General features: G+C 35.0%; 1 protein-coding gene across 2 annotated transcripts; it reads left to right on the top strand.

Annotated features, from left to right (window-relative positions):
* Positions 1–2,702: 2,702 nt before the first annotated feature.
* Positions 2,703–12,029, top strand: pdha1a (pyruvate dehydrogenase E1 subunit alpha 1a). Of its 2 annotated transcripts, XM_051110298.1 has the most exons (12): positions 2,703–2,850; positions 4,164–4,184; positions 6,324–6,392; positions 7,737–7,910; positions 8,117–8,243; positions 8,327–8,418; positions 8,514–8,606; positions 8,822–8,977; positions 9,063–9,134; positions 9,369–9,436; positions 10,555–10,663; positions 10,796–12,029. In XM_051110298.1, the coding sequence occupies exons 1-12, from the start codon at positions 2,794–2,796 to the stop codon at positions 10,958–10,960; spliced, it is 1,203 nt and encodes a 400-aa protein (XP_050966255.1). In that variant the 5' UTR covers positions 2,703–2,793; the 3' UTR covers positions 10,961–12,029. The 2 variants fall into 2 exon arrangements, with proteins under 2 accessions (XP_050966255.1, XP_050966256.1); XM_051110299.1 differs by lacking the exon at positions 4,164–4,184.
* The last annotated feature ends 626 nt before the right edge of the window (positions 12,030–12,655 follow it).

Here is a 12,655-nt window from a genome sequence, read left to right on the forward strand (position 1 = left end):
ATAAGGGTCAATTTTTCAAAATTAAGATTAATGCATCTTCTGAAAGCTGAATAAATAAGCTTTCCACTGATACATGGTTTGTTAGGATAGGACAATATTTGGCTGAGATACAACTATTTGAATATATGGAATCCGAGGGTGCAAAAAAATCTAAATATTGAGAAAATCACCTTTAAAGTTGTCCAAATTAAGTTCTTTGCAATGCATATTAGTTTTTATATATTTAGAGTAGGACATTTACAAAATATCTTCATGGAACATGATCTTTACTTAATTTCCTAATGATTTTTGGCATAAAATAAAAATCAATAATTTTGACCCACACAATGTATTTTTGGCTATTGCTACAAATATACACCAGCAACTTAAGACTGGTTTTGTGGTCCAGGGTCACATATTTATGATGTACATATGGGAAAACAGGTCATTTTTTTCCAATCAAAATTCTCCAAACTGAGATGGTTCCTTCACCTTCCACTGACCTGCAAGCGAAATCATGGTTCATCAATTTAATAATATAAATACATATTTTTCAGTTGGTCATATTCATCACAAATCTCAGTAACAACTCCACCGTATATATATATAACCTATATTTAAACTCTCACATACACTACCAGTCAAATGTTTTTGAACAGTAAGTTTTTTAGAGAATTCTGTTCTGCTCACCAAGCCTGCATTTATTTGATCCAAAACACAGCAAAAGCACTAATATTATGAAATATTTTTATTATTTAAAATAACTGCTTTCTATTTGAATATATTTAAAAATGTAAATTATTCCTGTGATCAAAGCTAACTTTTCAGCATCTTTACTTCAGTCTTTAGTGTCACATGATCCTTCAGAAATCAAGAAACATTTATTATTATTATTATTATTATTAATTAATATATGATACCTTCTTTCATCTGACATAATAGAAGGTCAATAGGGCGAGCTATCCAATAGTTTAATTTTTTAATTTTTTTTTTTAACTTATAAAGATGTTTTGTGTTTTGGGATTTATTGAAGTTTATGTGCATGGTCATAAGTGAGGATGATGGATCTCTATTCTTCACTTTCCACAAATGCACATATTTATGATGTACATAAGGGAAAACAGGTCATTTTTTTCCAATCAAAATTCTCCAAACTGAGATGGTTCCTTCACCTTCCACTGACCTGCAAGCGAAATCATGGTTCATCAATTTAATAATATAAATACATATTTTTCATTTGGTCATATTCATCACAAATCTCAGTAACAACTCCACTGTATATATATAACCTATATTTAAACACACACATACACTACCAGTCAAATGTGTTTGAACAGTAAGTTTTTTAGAGAATTCTGTTCTACTCACCAACCCTGCATTTATTTGATCCAAAACACAGCAAAAGCACTAATACTGTGAAATATTATATTATTTAAAAATAACTGCTTTCTATTTGAATATATTTAAAAATGTAATTTATTCCGGTGATCAAAGCTAACTTTTCAGCATCTTTACTTCAGTCTTCAGTGTCACATGATCCTTCAGAAATCAAGAAACATTTTTTTATTATTATTTAAAACTATTTAGTACATTTTCAGGATTCTTTGATGAATACAAAGATCCAAAGATCAGCATTTATCTGAAATAAAAAGCTTTTAGAACATAATATTATTCAAAAGCTTGGAGTCAGTATAATTTTTTATTTATAATTTTTTTGGGGGGGAAAGAAATTATAGAAATTAATACTTTTATTTAGCAAGGATGGTTTAAATTGATCAAAAGTAAAGACATGTATAATGTTACAAAAGATTTCTATTTCAGATAAATGCTGTTCTTCTGTTCTTTCTATTCATCAAAGAAATCTGAAAAAATTCTACTCATCTGTTTTTAACATAATAATAATTATAATCATTCTAATAATTAGAATGATTTCTGAAGAATCATGTGACTGGAGTAACTCCCCTATGCCTTCTCTAGCTTAAACAGCTAAAACATGAATCATTACCTGTGTTATGCAATTAATTTCTGTATTTTTTCTCAATCTCTAATTATTGCCTCTTTCTCTAGTATTATTATATAATACATATTCACATCTCTTTATTTATACAGCTGTATATAGAGTAAATAATGCACAAATCTATACACAAATCTTCTGTTCCAAATTCATACTCATTATTATTTATTTTAAGTCTTTTATTTAAATGTTTTTCTGTTCTCATGTCAGATATGTATGTACCACACTTTGTGTGTTTGTGCACACCTGGTGAATAAAGCTAATCCTGATGCTAAAAATTCAACTTTGAAATCACAGGAATAAATCAATTTTTAAAATATATATATAAAAAGAAAACACTTATTTTTAATAGTAAAAATGTTTAAGAATTGAACTGTTTTTGCTGTACTTTGGATCAAATAATTGCAAGCTTGGACTTGCGATTTAAAAAAAAAAAAAAAAAAACACATTAAAAATCTTACTGTTCAAAAACTTTTGACTGGTAGTGTGTGTTACATGTTACCTATGAATTTTTATTTTGTGTCTGAGTCAAAAACTAGCTTCTAGCTGATGACCAGAATGTTGTACTTTAAACTTATAGAAAAAAAAAAAAAAAAACTCTCACATTCAAATGATTTTATTCCCAGCAAATAAACAGGTCTGAGAAACGCTAGTGCAGTGTGGGCTCTGGCAACCAGGAGGCAGTATTTTCACCGGAATGTGCGGCGAATCTGCAGTGGGTGTAAATCTCTTTCGCTGGACTGGTTTGTAGCAGAGAAGAACTGAAGGAGATCTGTTTCTGGTTAGCTGTGGTTAATAGTATGCGAAAGATGCTAACCATCATTTCTAACGTTCTGAGGGGCAGCGCCAGCAGGAACGTAAGTATTTTATTCCTTGATTCATAAAATTAGCTGCTTTGTTTAGTAAAACAAATTTACGAGCGTTTTGACTGCTAGCGAAGCTCAGTCATGCTATGTTGACCTTGCAGAGTACGCAAGGCCCGGCTGACACCCTGATAAAGACACATTGCTGTTAATTTCTCATGTTGGTGCTGGTTATTTCACGTCAACCAAAGTAGCATTTATGTTCATTATGTACATATAATCAGATATTTTATCACTAGCCAAGTGATTTAGCTTGGCTAGCTAGCTAAAATGCAGTGGGAGTGTTACGTCTATAACTGGTTAGTCAACAAGCTGTCATTGAACTAACCTATAATAAAACACTTTAACAAGTGAGAAACAATAAAACGGTTGGTTTAAATAGTAGTCTGTTGCTGTACTTTTCTTTTAGAAATAAAAGGTGACCTCAGTGAGAGAGACAGTATGTCTTTCTTCATATTTACTAAGCAGTGGCAAATGTCCAGATGCTTGATGTTCAGTTTTTATGCAACATTTAATTGACAGGAACGTTTTAGTCTGTTTCTAACAGTTTAACTTTAATGCCACTCAGTCCTTGTCAAGTCCTAGTGTCCAAAATTATTATAGAAGATATGTAAGATATTTAGGTTTTTCTTATTATTAGTAGAAATCAATATGTTTTCTGTGAAATTATATTTCAGGGGCATGTTTTTTCCTAACCATATTATAACACGCAGAGTGTCAAATACTTTTTATATTTACTACTACTATAGTAGTATTTTGTAACACCTCTCAAACTGATTTTGAATACGTTTAATTTTTAAAAATTTTGCTTTTTTATTATACACCTCTATGCTCTATTTCCAAAATTTGATATGTAAACACTTTTCTTGTTTTTGAGTTGTTGTTTTTTTTTTTTTTTTCAAATCTGATTAACTTTTTCCATGTAAAATATTTCAAATAGACTATCATGCTTAAAGATGAAAACTGGTATTTTTGATGCCTTTTTTCCCCTGAGCCCTGATTAATTTCTAACCCTACACTACCTTGCGGTTCATATATCTAATCTGAGAGTCATTTTTTTTTTTTTAAACTCAAACTGTGACCTTAAGTCAGATAATAAAAGATTTATTGACACAATGAAATTGTTCTGTTGGCACAATAAAATGAATGGAATTTTGCAAAACAAGTCAAACATCTTTGTTTTCGTGATAGTAATTCACCTCTCATCTTCTGTCTTTTTCTCTTTTCTTTTCTCTAATTCTCATGCCTTTCTCTCTTTCTCAATATGATATTTGCTCCTTTTTATTGATCCATGGGCTGCCTTTAAGGGAGCCGAACTGGTATCAGAGGTAAGAGATAAGTTAGAAATGGGCTTATTGACATAACGTCTGTGCCATCTGCTCTTTTCTTCAGTTTTTATTCTATCCGTGGTTATAAACTGTCTGATCATTTTTTTTTGCTTGAAATTTTTTCATTACAAAGACTTTGTTCCTCACTTTTGATTTTTTTGATCATCCTCTCTTCCTCGCTGAGTTTCCAATCACTGGTTTTGACATATTAAACACGCTTCTGCTACATGCTTTTTACTTAATGCTCATATATTGTGGCTGTTTTTTAGTTTGCTGTGTTGTGGGTTTGAGGGGAATAATTCTGCTCTATTTACCCAAGCCAACTACTGTAGCTCACATCTTACCTTTGAGTCACACACACACACACACACACACACACACACACGTGTACATTAAAAGCACTCCCAGTCTTGTCATGGAAAGTACCTATTTTTCCTCTGGTGGATTTAGATTTTTTTTTAATCAGTAGAGAAACATCAGTTGGAACCTGTTTGGTATTTGAAGGTGTGATATAATTTGGGCATCATTATATGTTTGTGTGATGTACAACAATATTAGTGTCAGTTCTAAAAGTTAACAACAGCTTTGTCAATGCATACAACGTTTCGTTAAATCTGGGTAAATATTGGACAGTATGTTCAGTGCATATCACTGTACATCTTACTGGTGTTATATTGATTATTGGGCACATTAACTTCAGCCATTTTGACCATGTGTGTGACTGGTAGCTATCAACAGTTGTTTATTGCCTGTGAGTAGCTTAGTGTAGGTTAGCACAGATTAGATTTGTATTGGTTTAGTGCAGTAAAATGTCGTCTTTGTGGTCTCTAAACACCTAAAGTTTGTTCCTATTTATGGCCTTCTGAATCTGACCCTTTGGAGTGACCTGTGCCCTTTTTTTACAGTCCTCCACTCTTCAGGCCGTTCTGCAGCTCCTGGCGGTCCAGAGCGAATATGCTAATTTGACCGCTCCACATGACCCCGACCCTCCTTCGCGCTTAAAAGATCCACAACAACCCCACAGCCCTTCAGTTTCCCCTCCGTTAACACAGATACCTTTAAACACTCCTGTAGAGTACAAAGCTTTAGGACATACAGATGTTGTTTCCTCAGAGGCTATAGCTCAGAAAGAAAGTCCTGTGAAGAGCATTGGTTCATCCACCTCAGAAAAATTAAGCGAGGTTCCTCTGCTTACAGAAAGAATATCAGAAAGACAAAAACCTGTATTTGAAAAGATCATCTGTCCCGTTATAGATATTCCTCCATCACTTGAACTAATTACAGTTAAGTTGCCTATTAACCCAGCCACCAGTCCAGCACAGTTAACCCCTGCAGTAGCTAACATAACTAGCACAGACCCCCTCATGTCCAGTTGTCCCTCACCAACTGGGAGCGTTCTGGGCCATGATAATTCCTTCCCAGAGATCACCCACAGCTTGGCTGAAGAGACTTCCTTACCAGAGCCACAGCTTGCTGTGAGTACTGGCAGCCCCTGTGTTAAAACTATACACTGTCTCTTTTATATATATATACACACACAGCTTAACATAATTTTTAACCCTCCACATGGAGTATTGCATGCCCCTTCCACTTTACCCAGAGCACTTGCATACTCCAACTCACAATGCTTCAGCCGATGACTCTTCAATAACTAAACAGATTTTCCTTCTGCAAACTTTTGATACCTGAAGCAAAAGATCTGTTACAGCGCTCAGCATGTTGGTCCCGCATATAATTGTGGATGGATTCCTTGTTATGTTTGTTTTCTACATCCAAACCTATAATCAAAGAGATGTGCAAAGTCAGTGTAGATGATACCATACACTGTCAGTTTTCCACATCTAGGGCCGTGTGTTTATGTCTTTGCATTAGATTGCAGTTTTGTTGATGTAGTTGTTGAGTAAAATTGCAGTGGTTATGTAGATCGGATTATTACAGATATATTTCACTCTTTCCTGGGCTTGCTTACTTCGACGGGGGTTGTTAAGATTTCAGTTCCTGTCAGATGTGTGTGTGTGTGTGTGTGTGTTTCCAATGCGACTGCTGTTTTTTGTTTTTTTGTTTTAACACCATCTTCTCTCATTTTCTCAGTTTTTTTTTTTTTTAAATGTATTTTCTCTAATTTTTTATGTTTTATAGGGCGCAAGAGTGGTGGTATCTGCCAGGACCTATGCAGACTTTACCCCTCAGGCCACTTTTGATATTAAGGTGAGTTTATCAGATCAGCAGTTGCCTAATTTATGATGTAATATATGTTTTAGTGCATATTCACTGCCGTTCAAAAGTTTTGGGTCAGTAAGTTTTTTTTTTTTTTTTTTTTGTTTGTTTTTTAAGCAATTAATAATTTAAATGTATTAGTTTCAATAAAAATATTAAGCAGCATAACTGCTTTCAACATTGATACTAGGTTGATACTATTTTTGAGCACCAAATCAGCATATTAGAATGATTTCTGAAGGATCATGTGACACTGGAGACTGGAGTATTGGCTTCTGAAAATTCAGCTTTTCCATCACAGAAATAAATTACGTTTTAAAATATATTAAAAAAGAAAACACTTATTTTAAATTTTACAAATATTTCATAATACTGTTTTACCACATTCTGATCAAATAAATGCAGCCATAGTGAGCATATTTACTTTAAAAAGATTAAACATTTTACTGACCTCAAACTTTTAAACTTTTGTACTGTGCTTCTTTATGCATTTGAAACCATTAGGGCTGCCCTCGACTAAAGTTTTTTTCATTAGTCGACTAATAGCATGTTTATTAATAAACCATTTAAATCATAATAATGAGCCTTTAATTGCATATATAGCCTAATAAGCCCTTAAGCACACGCATAAAGCTTACCACAGCACACCAGCAGATGTAATGATTATGAATGTATCAGGAAAAAACAGTAATTTATTGATAGACTAGTACTTTTTTTGTTTCGGCTTAAGAGATAAAGTCGGCAACACTGACTCGTCATCTCTGCAGTAGTGGATTTGCCTGTGTGCATGTTTCATACAGATTGCATAATCTGAGAATATTTGTTTTCCATTTAAACTGATTCATTTGAAAGTAGATACTTCAATCTCTATAGATATATTTTTCATTTCTATATAGGCTACATAGAAGGCACATCCTGTTTCATTATTTTACAAAAGCACAATGTTTTGTTGTTATTGTGCAAGCACACAAACAAACGTAGTCTTTACAGATTCAAAAGATGTATTACTCTTATCTGTATGACCAAAAATGACTGAGCATTTTAAGAGCAAGTGCCTGCACCAGCACCGCCATATGTCATGCAGTGAGCGCACTACTATTCAGCTTCCACACTCTGCACAGACATTTGAATAGTGCACATTTTTAGAATGAGCAGCCATATAAAGTTGCTACTTTTAGATTATAAGCCATATTTGAGGTTGATAAATGATAAGCGAGTCTTTGGATGTCCTGCCCAATGTAATTTGTCGAAAAAGCCTCTTCTCGTTGACTAATGGTTAGTCGACTATTGGGGGAAGCCCTAGAAAGCATACATTTATTTGTTTTGTTTTGGCAGAAATGTGACTTACACAAGCTGGAGGATGGCCCACCGCTGCAGGCCGTGCTTACAAGAGAGGAGGGGCTTCAGTACTACCGCACACTGCAGACCATAAGACGTATGGAGCTCAAAGCCGATCAGCTGTACAAGCAGAAGATCATCAGGGGCTTCTGTCACCTTTACGATGGACAGGTGACACCTGACATAATCTTAACAAGCAGATGATTATCAAAAACCCTTTCTGTTCTAAGCACTCATTTTTGCCAGTAGAAAATAGTCAATTTTAATATTGTTATATGTTTTGATTTACATGGCTGCAGAAGTCATTGTAATTGGTTCAAATGTTGGCAACTTGGTGAAGACAGAAATGCTTACAAGTGCATTATGTCCTCTTACAGGAAGCATGTGCAGTGGGTATTGAGGCAGGTATTAATCTATCAGATCATCTGATCACAGCGTATCGTGCCCACGGGTACACTCTCACTAGAGGGGGCACCGTTCGTGAGATCATGGCAGAGCTCACTGGTGAGAACAACAAAACAGATGGTTAAAAGTTGTGATCTCTTTATTATTTATCTCTTTATTTATTTTGTCTATTTTTCCATCAGGTCGTAGAGGAGGTATTGCCAAAGGAAAAGGAGGGTCTATGCACATGTACACTAAACATTTTTATGGCGGAAACGGAATTGTGGGAGCTCAGGTATTTTAAATGAATCGATTGGAGTCCTTATGAATAGAGAGATTGATCAATACTGTATCAGGAATAACTATTCATATTCCACATGTGTATCCCAGGTGCCTCTTGGGGCAGGTGTAGCGTTGGCCTGTAAATACCTGGGCAAGAATGAGCTGTGTGTCTGTCTCTATGGTGATGGAGCTGCAAATCAGGTAAATCACTTCCACGCAGCTCCAAACAATCATGTGCTCAATTGCTAGTCCTAATGACTTATTTAGCTACTAATTCACACAGGTCTGTCTTCTGTGCTGTCCGTGTGCTGCTTTACCTTACCTTATAACCATTTAAACAACTGGTGCATTATGTTGAGTCTGTAGCAGTGGTTGTACAGGGATGTTTCACACATACTTTTGCACTGTTTCTTTAGGGTCAGATCTTTGAAACGTATAATATGGCATCTCTGTGGAAGCTGCCCTGCATCTTCATTTGCGAGAATAACAAATACGGCATGGGTACGTCTGTGGAGAGAGCGGCTGCTAGTACTGACTACTACAAGAGAGGCGATTTCATCCCTGGATTGAGGGTATGATGCAGGATTGACACTTTGCTGTGTTTTTACTTGCGTCTGAATTTATTCTTCATGTCAGAATATCTCCTCATCGTTGTAGGTGGACGGCATGGACGTCCTTTGTGTAAGGGAGGCCACCAAATTCGCTGCTGAACACTGCAGATCAGGAAAGGTGAGCTCTGGTTTGAGTAATGTGAAATTGTAGATGAAAAGTTATTATTAGCTCTGTTAGGAAATATGATATATGAAGATGTGTTTATGCACAATATTTATATAGACAATTCCACAGTGGCAACTTTAGGATAATTGTTACACTTCTTATAACATGTTTTCTGTTTGCATATATGCTCTTGGGAAATAAGCAGTTATGTAGCAATAATAAAACACCTGAAATTTATATTCATAGGGTCCCATTCTGATGGAGCTGCAGACCTATCGTTATCATGGACATAGTATGAGTGATCCAGGAATCAGGTAATATTTTATATAATCTCAACCAAAGGTCACTGGTGCTTTAAAGGGGTAGTGCTCCCAAAAATAAAAATTCTGTCATTATTTACTCACCCTCATGTTGTTCCAAACGTGTAAGACCTTCGTTCATCTTTGGAACGCAAATTAAGATATTTTTGATGAAATCCAAGAGATTTCTGAGCCTGCATAGACAGCAACACAACTGACACATTCAAGGCCCAGAAAGTTAGTAAGGACATCATTGTGGTACTCTTGTGAATGCGTGCCGAAGTCTGACACCGAAGAGAAGAAATTGTTGAATAAAGTTGTTATTTTTGTTTTTTCTGTGCTCATAAAATGTGTTCTCATAGCTTCAGTAAATTACGGTTGAACCACTGATGTTAAATGGACTATTTTGATGATGTCCTTACAACCTTTCTGGGTCTTGAATGAGTCAGTTGCGTTGCTGTCTACACAGTATCAGAAAGCTCTCTGATTTCATCAGAAATATCTTAATTTGTGTTCTGAAGATGAACAAAGGTCTTACGGGTTTGGAACGACATGAAGGTGAGTAACTAATGACATAATTTTTATTTTTTTAGGTGAACTGTCCCTTTAACAAGCAGTCCTTTCTGGATTATATTTACGCAGGAAAGTAGATTTAAGAAATCATCATTGTAAAGTGAACGACACGTAACATTTTAGTAACTGAAATGCGTGTATTTTTATTTCTAGAATGCTTTACCATTTTAAACTGGGTAACATACTCTATCATTTTAATAGCATTTAAAAAATTTTTTTAAATGCTTTCGAAAGAAGCCTCTATTTGATTAAAATACAGTAATATTATGAAATATTATTACAAAGCTGAATTTTCATCAGCCATTACTCCAGTCTTCATTGTCAGATGATCCTTAAGAAATCATTCTAATATGTACTGTAAGTTTTGATAAATTGTATCTGTCCTTGTTGTATAAAAGTATCAGTTTCTTCAAAAAAAAAAAAAAAGAAAAAAAAAAAAATGCATAGCTCTGTTTATCACTGAACCTCTGATGTATTTCTATATACCTAATGTTTTCTTCCTATTGGTGCTCCTCCTTATATGTGACAACCTTTGCTCTCCTTATCCACTGTTCTCATAGTTACCGCACACGTGAGGAAATCCAGGAGGTGCGCAGTAAGAGCGACCCCATCTCATTGCTGAAGGATCGCATGCTGAGCAACAACATGGCCAGCGTGGAGGAGCTTAAGGTGAGACTGCACAAACCACAGCCACAGTGTGAATTCTGAGTCAGTCACACTGGCGTACAAGATAGGGATTACTCAGTTATACTGATAGATGGACACTTCTGCGGTTTCACTAAACACTGACACCTTTTGCAGGAGATTGATGTGGAGGTAAGGAAGGAGATTGAGGATGCTGCCCAGTTTGCCACCACAGACCCTGAGCCTCCGCTGGATGATCTTTGCAACCACATCTTCTACAATGACCCTCCTCTGGAAGTGCGTGGCACCAACCCCTGGACCAAGCTCAAGTCCGTCAGCTAAATCAACTTCCTTATCGTCCCATGTCCCCTCCTCTTCCTACCAGTTGACCCTCTCCTGTTCAAGCGCACAGCAAAATACGATCACCTTCAATGTGGCTATGGTTTCATAGACAGTTACTAGGAAACTCAGACAAATCTCTCAGCCACATTGAGATAAGTTGCCTCAGTTCACATTTTATCATTGCCTTGTTTTCTTGTTGTCTTCATTAATTACAATACTGACCCTCACTATAAACTTTAAAACCTAGGTTTATTTTTCATCTCACATTGGAAATAGCATATAATATATGAATAAACAAGGCAGAAATTATTGGGACTTTCCAAATGTCTCCAGTGCCCCTATTGCTTATTACCCAATGTCCATGCAGTGGCAGAATATTAAGCTCATGTCCATAGATCTCAAACACCTACTGTTTTTGCTCTGTGTAAAAGTGCAGTCATTAGAGACACACACACACACCTCTCTCACTTTATATATCAACAGGAGTGTGTTTTGGCTGAGGTGTCTAAGAAATGCATCCATTTACAGTCCTAATTTGATGAAATATTTAAAGGGAAATGTTTATTGACATTTATAAAATGAAAATGTGTGTGGCCATATTACAAAATGTTTGTGTGATATTTATGGGATATAAAATAGGATATTTCATTGTGGACAAATCTGAAAAACTAATAAACACAGCTTGAAATGTGGCTTTAGAATGGGAAAGGTTAATAGATCCTTACCCTTTCACTCTCCTGAACTTTTATTTAAAACAGGGATTTTGTTGTCATGTATTTATGAAAAATTGCTTTTGTTACAAACAATGTTACTGGGGATGTAACTTTACATTTGGCAATTCCAGTGTATTAATGGTTGTTTTAATCAAATGTTGGTTTGAAATCTCTGAGAATCTAGTAAAGTAACAATTGTTGCAATAGATGCTATTGAGATGTTAAAGGGGACGTCAAGGTCACAGGTTTAAACTTTATGCCGTATTGACCAAAATGAGTCAGCAAGATCAGGCAATGTATGTGTCATCCAATGTGATCTTTATACCATACAACTTCAAATAAATATTTCAAATACAGTCTTTTATTGTGAGTAGATGCTTTAATGTTCTTCGACAGTTGTTAAAGATATGGTTAAATGAAAACCAATATATTCCTTAACTGTATAAAGCCTATTATATTTGATACATGAATTTCTAAGCATGGGCAAAACATGGTGAAAAACCTGTTTTACATAATTACTATGTGCATTCTCATTTCTGATTGATAGTTTATACATTCTAGCAAAAAAAGCCTTTAAAAAAAAGCTTTTACATCATTAGTAATATTTCAAGCTGTGCACTTGCTGGACTGAAGCAGCTTGGGTTTACTTGATTTCATACATAATTTTTTGTTTTTATATGGCCTCATCTGCATCCAGCTGTTTTTAGCTGTACAAAACAACTAATTTTTACTGATTGATGTTGCAAATTGGTATGCTTTACCATATTATTTTATTGTATTATCTTAATTACGAACACACTGGTTTGCAGTGCAAACAATTTTACAGTTTATTGCACATTCTTATTCTTCTCATTATTTCCCTGTAGCAGATAATGAACCGTAAGTCTCACCCATAGGCTTACTTCTGCATGGAAGAAAAAGGTGGATATTTTAACTTACATCATGTTAAAATGTATCACATACACAATAATCATTTTATTAG

The sequence above is a fragment of the Labeo rohita genome, chromosome 5, assembly GCF_022985175.1.
Source record: "Labeo rohita strain BAU-BD-2019 chromosome 5, IGBB_LRoh.1.0, whole genome shotgun sequence".
Lineage (NCBI taxonomy): Eukaryota > Metazoa > Chordata > Actinopteri > Cypriniformes > Cyprinidae > Labeo > Labeo rohita.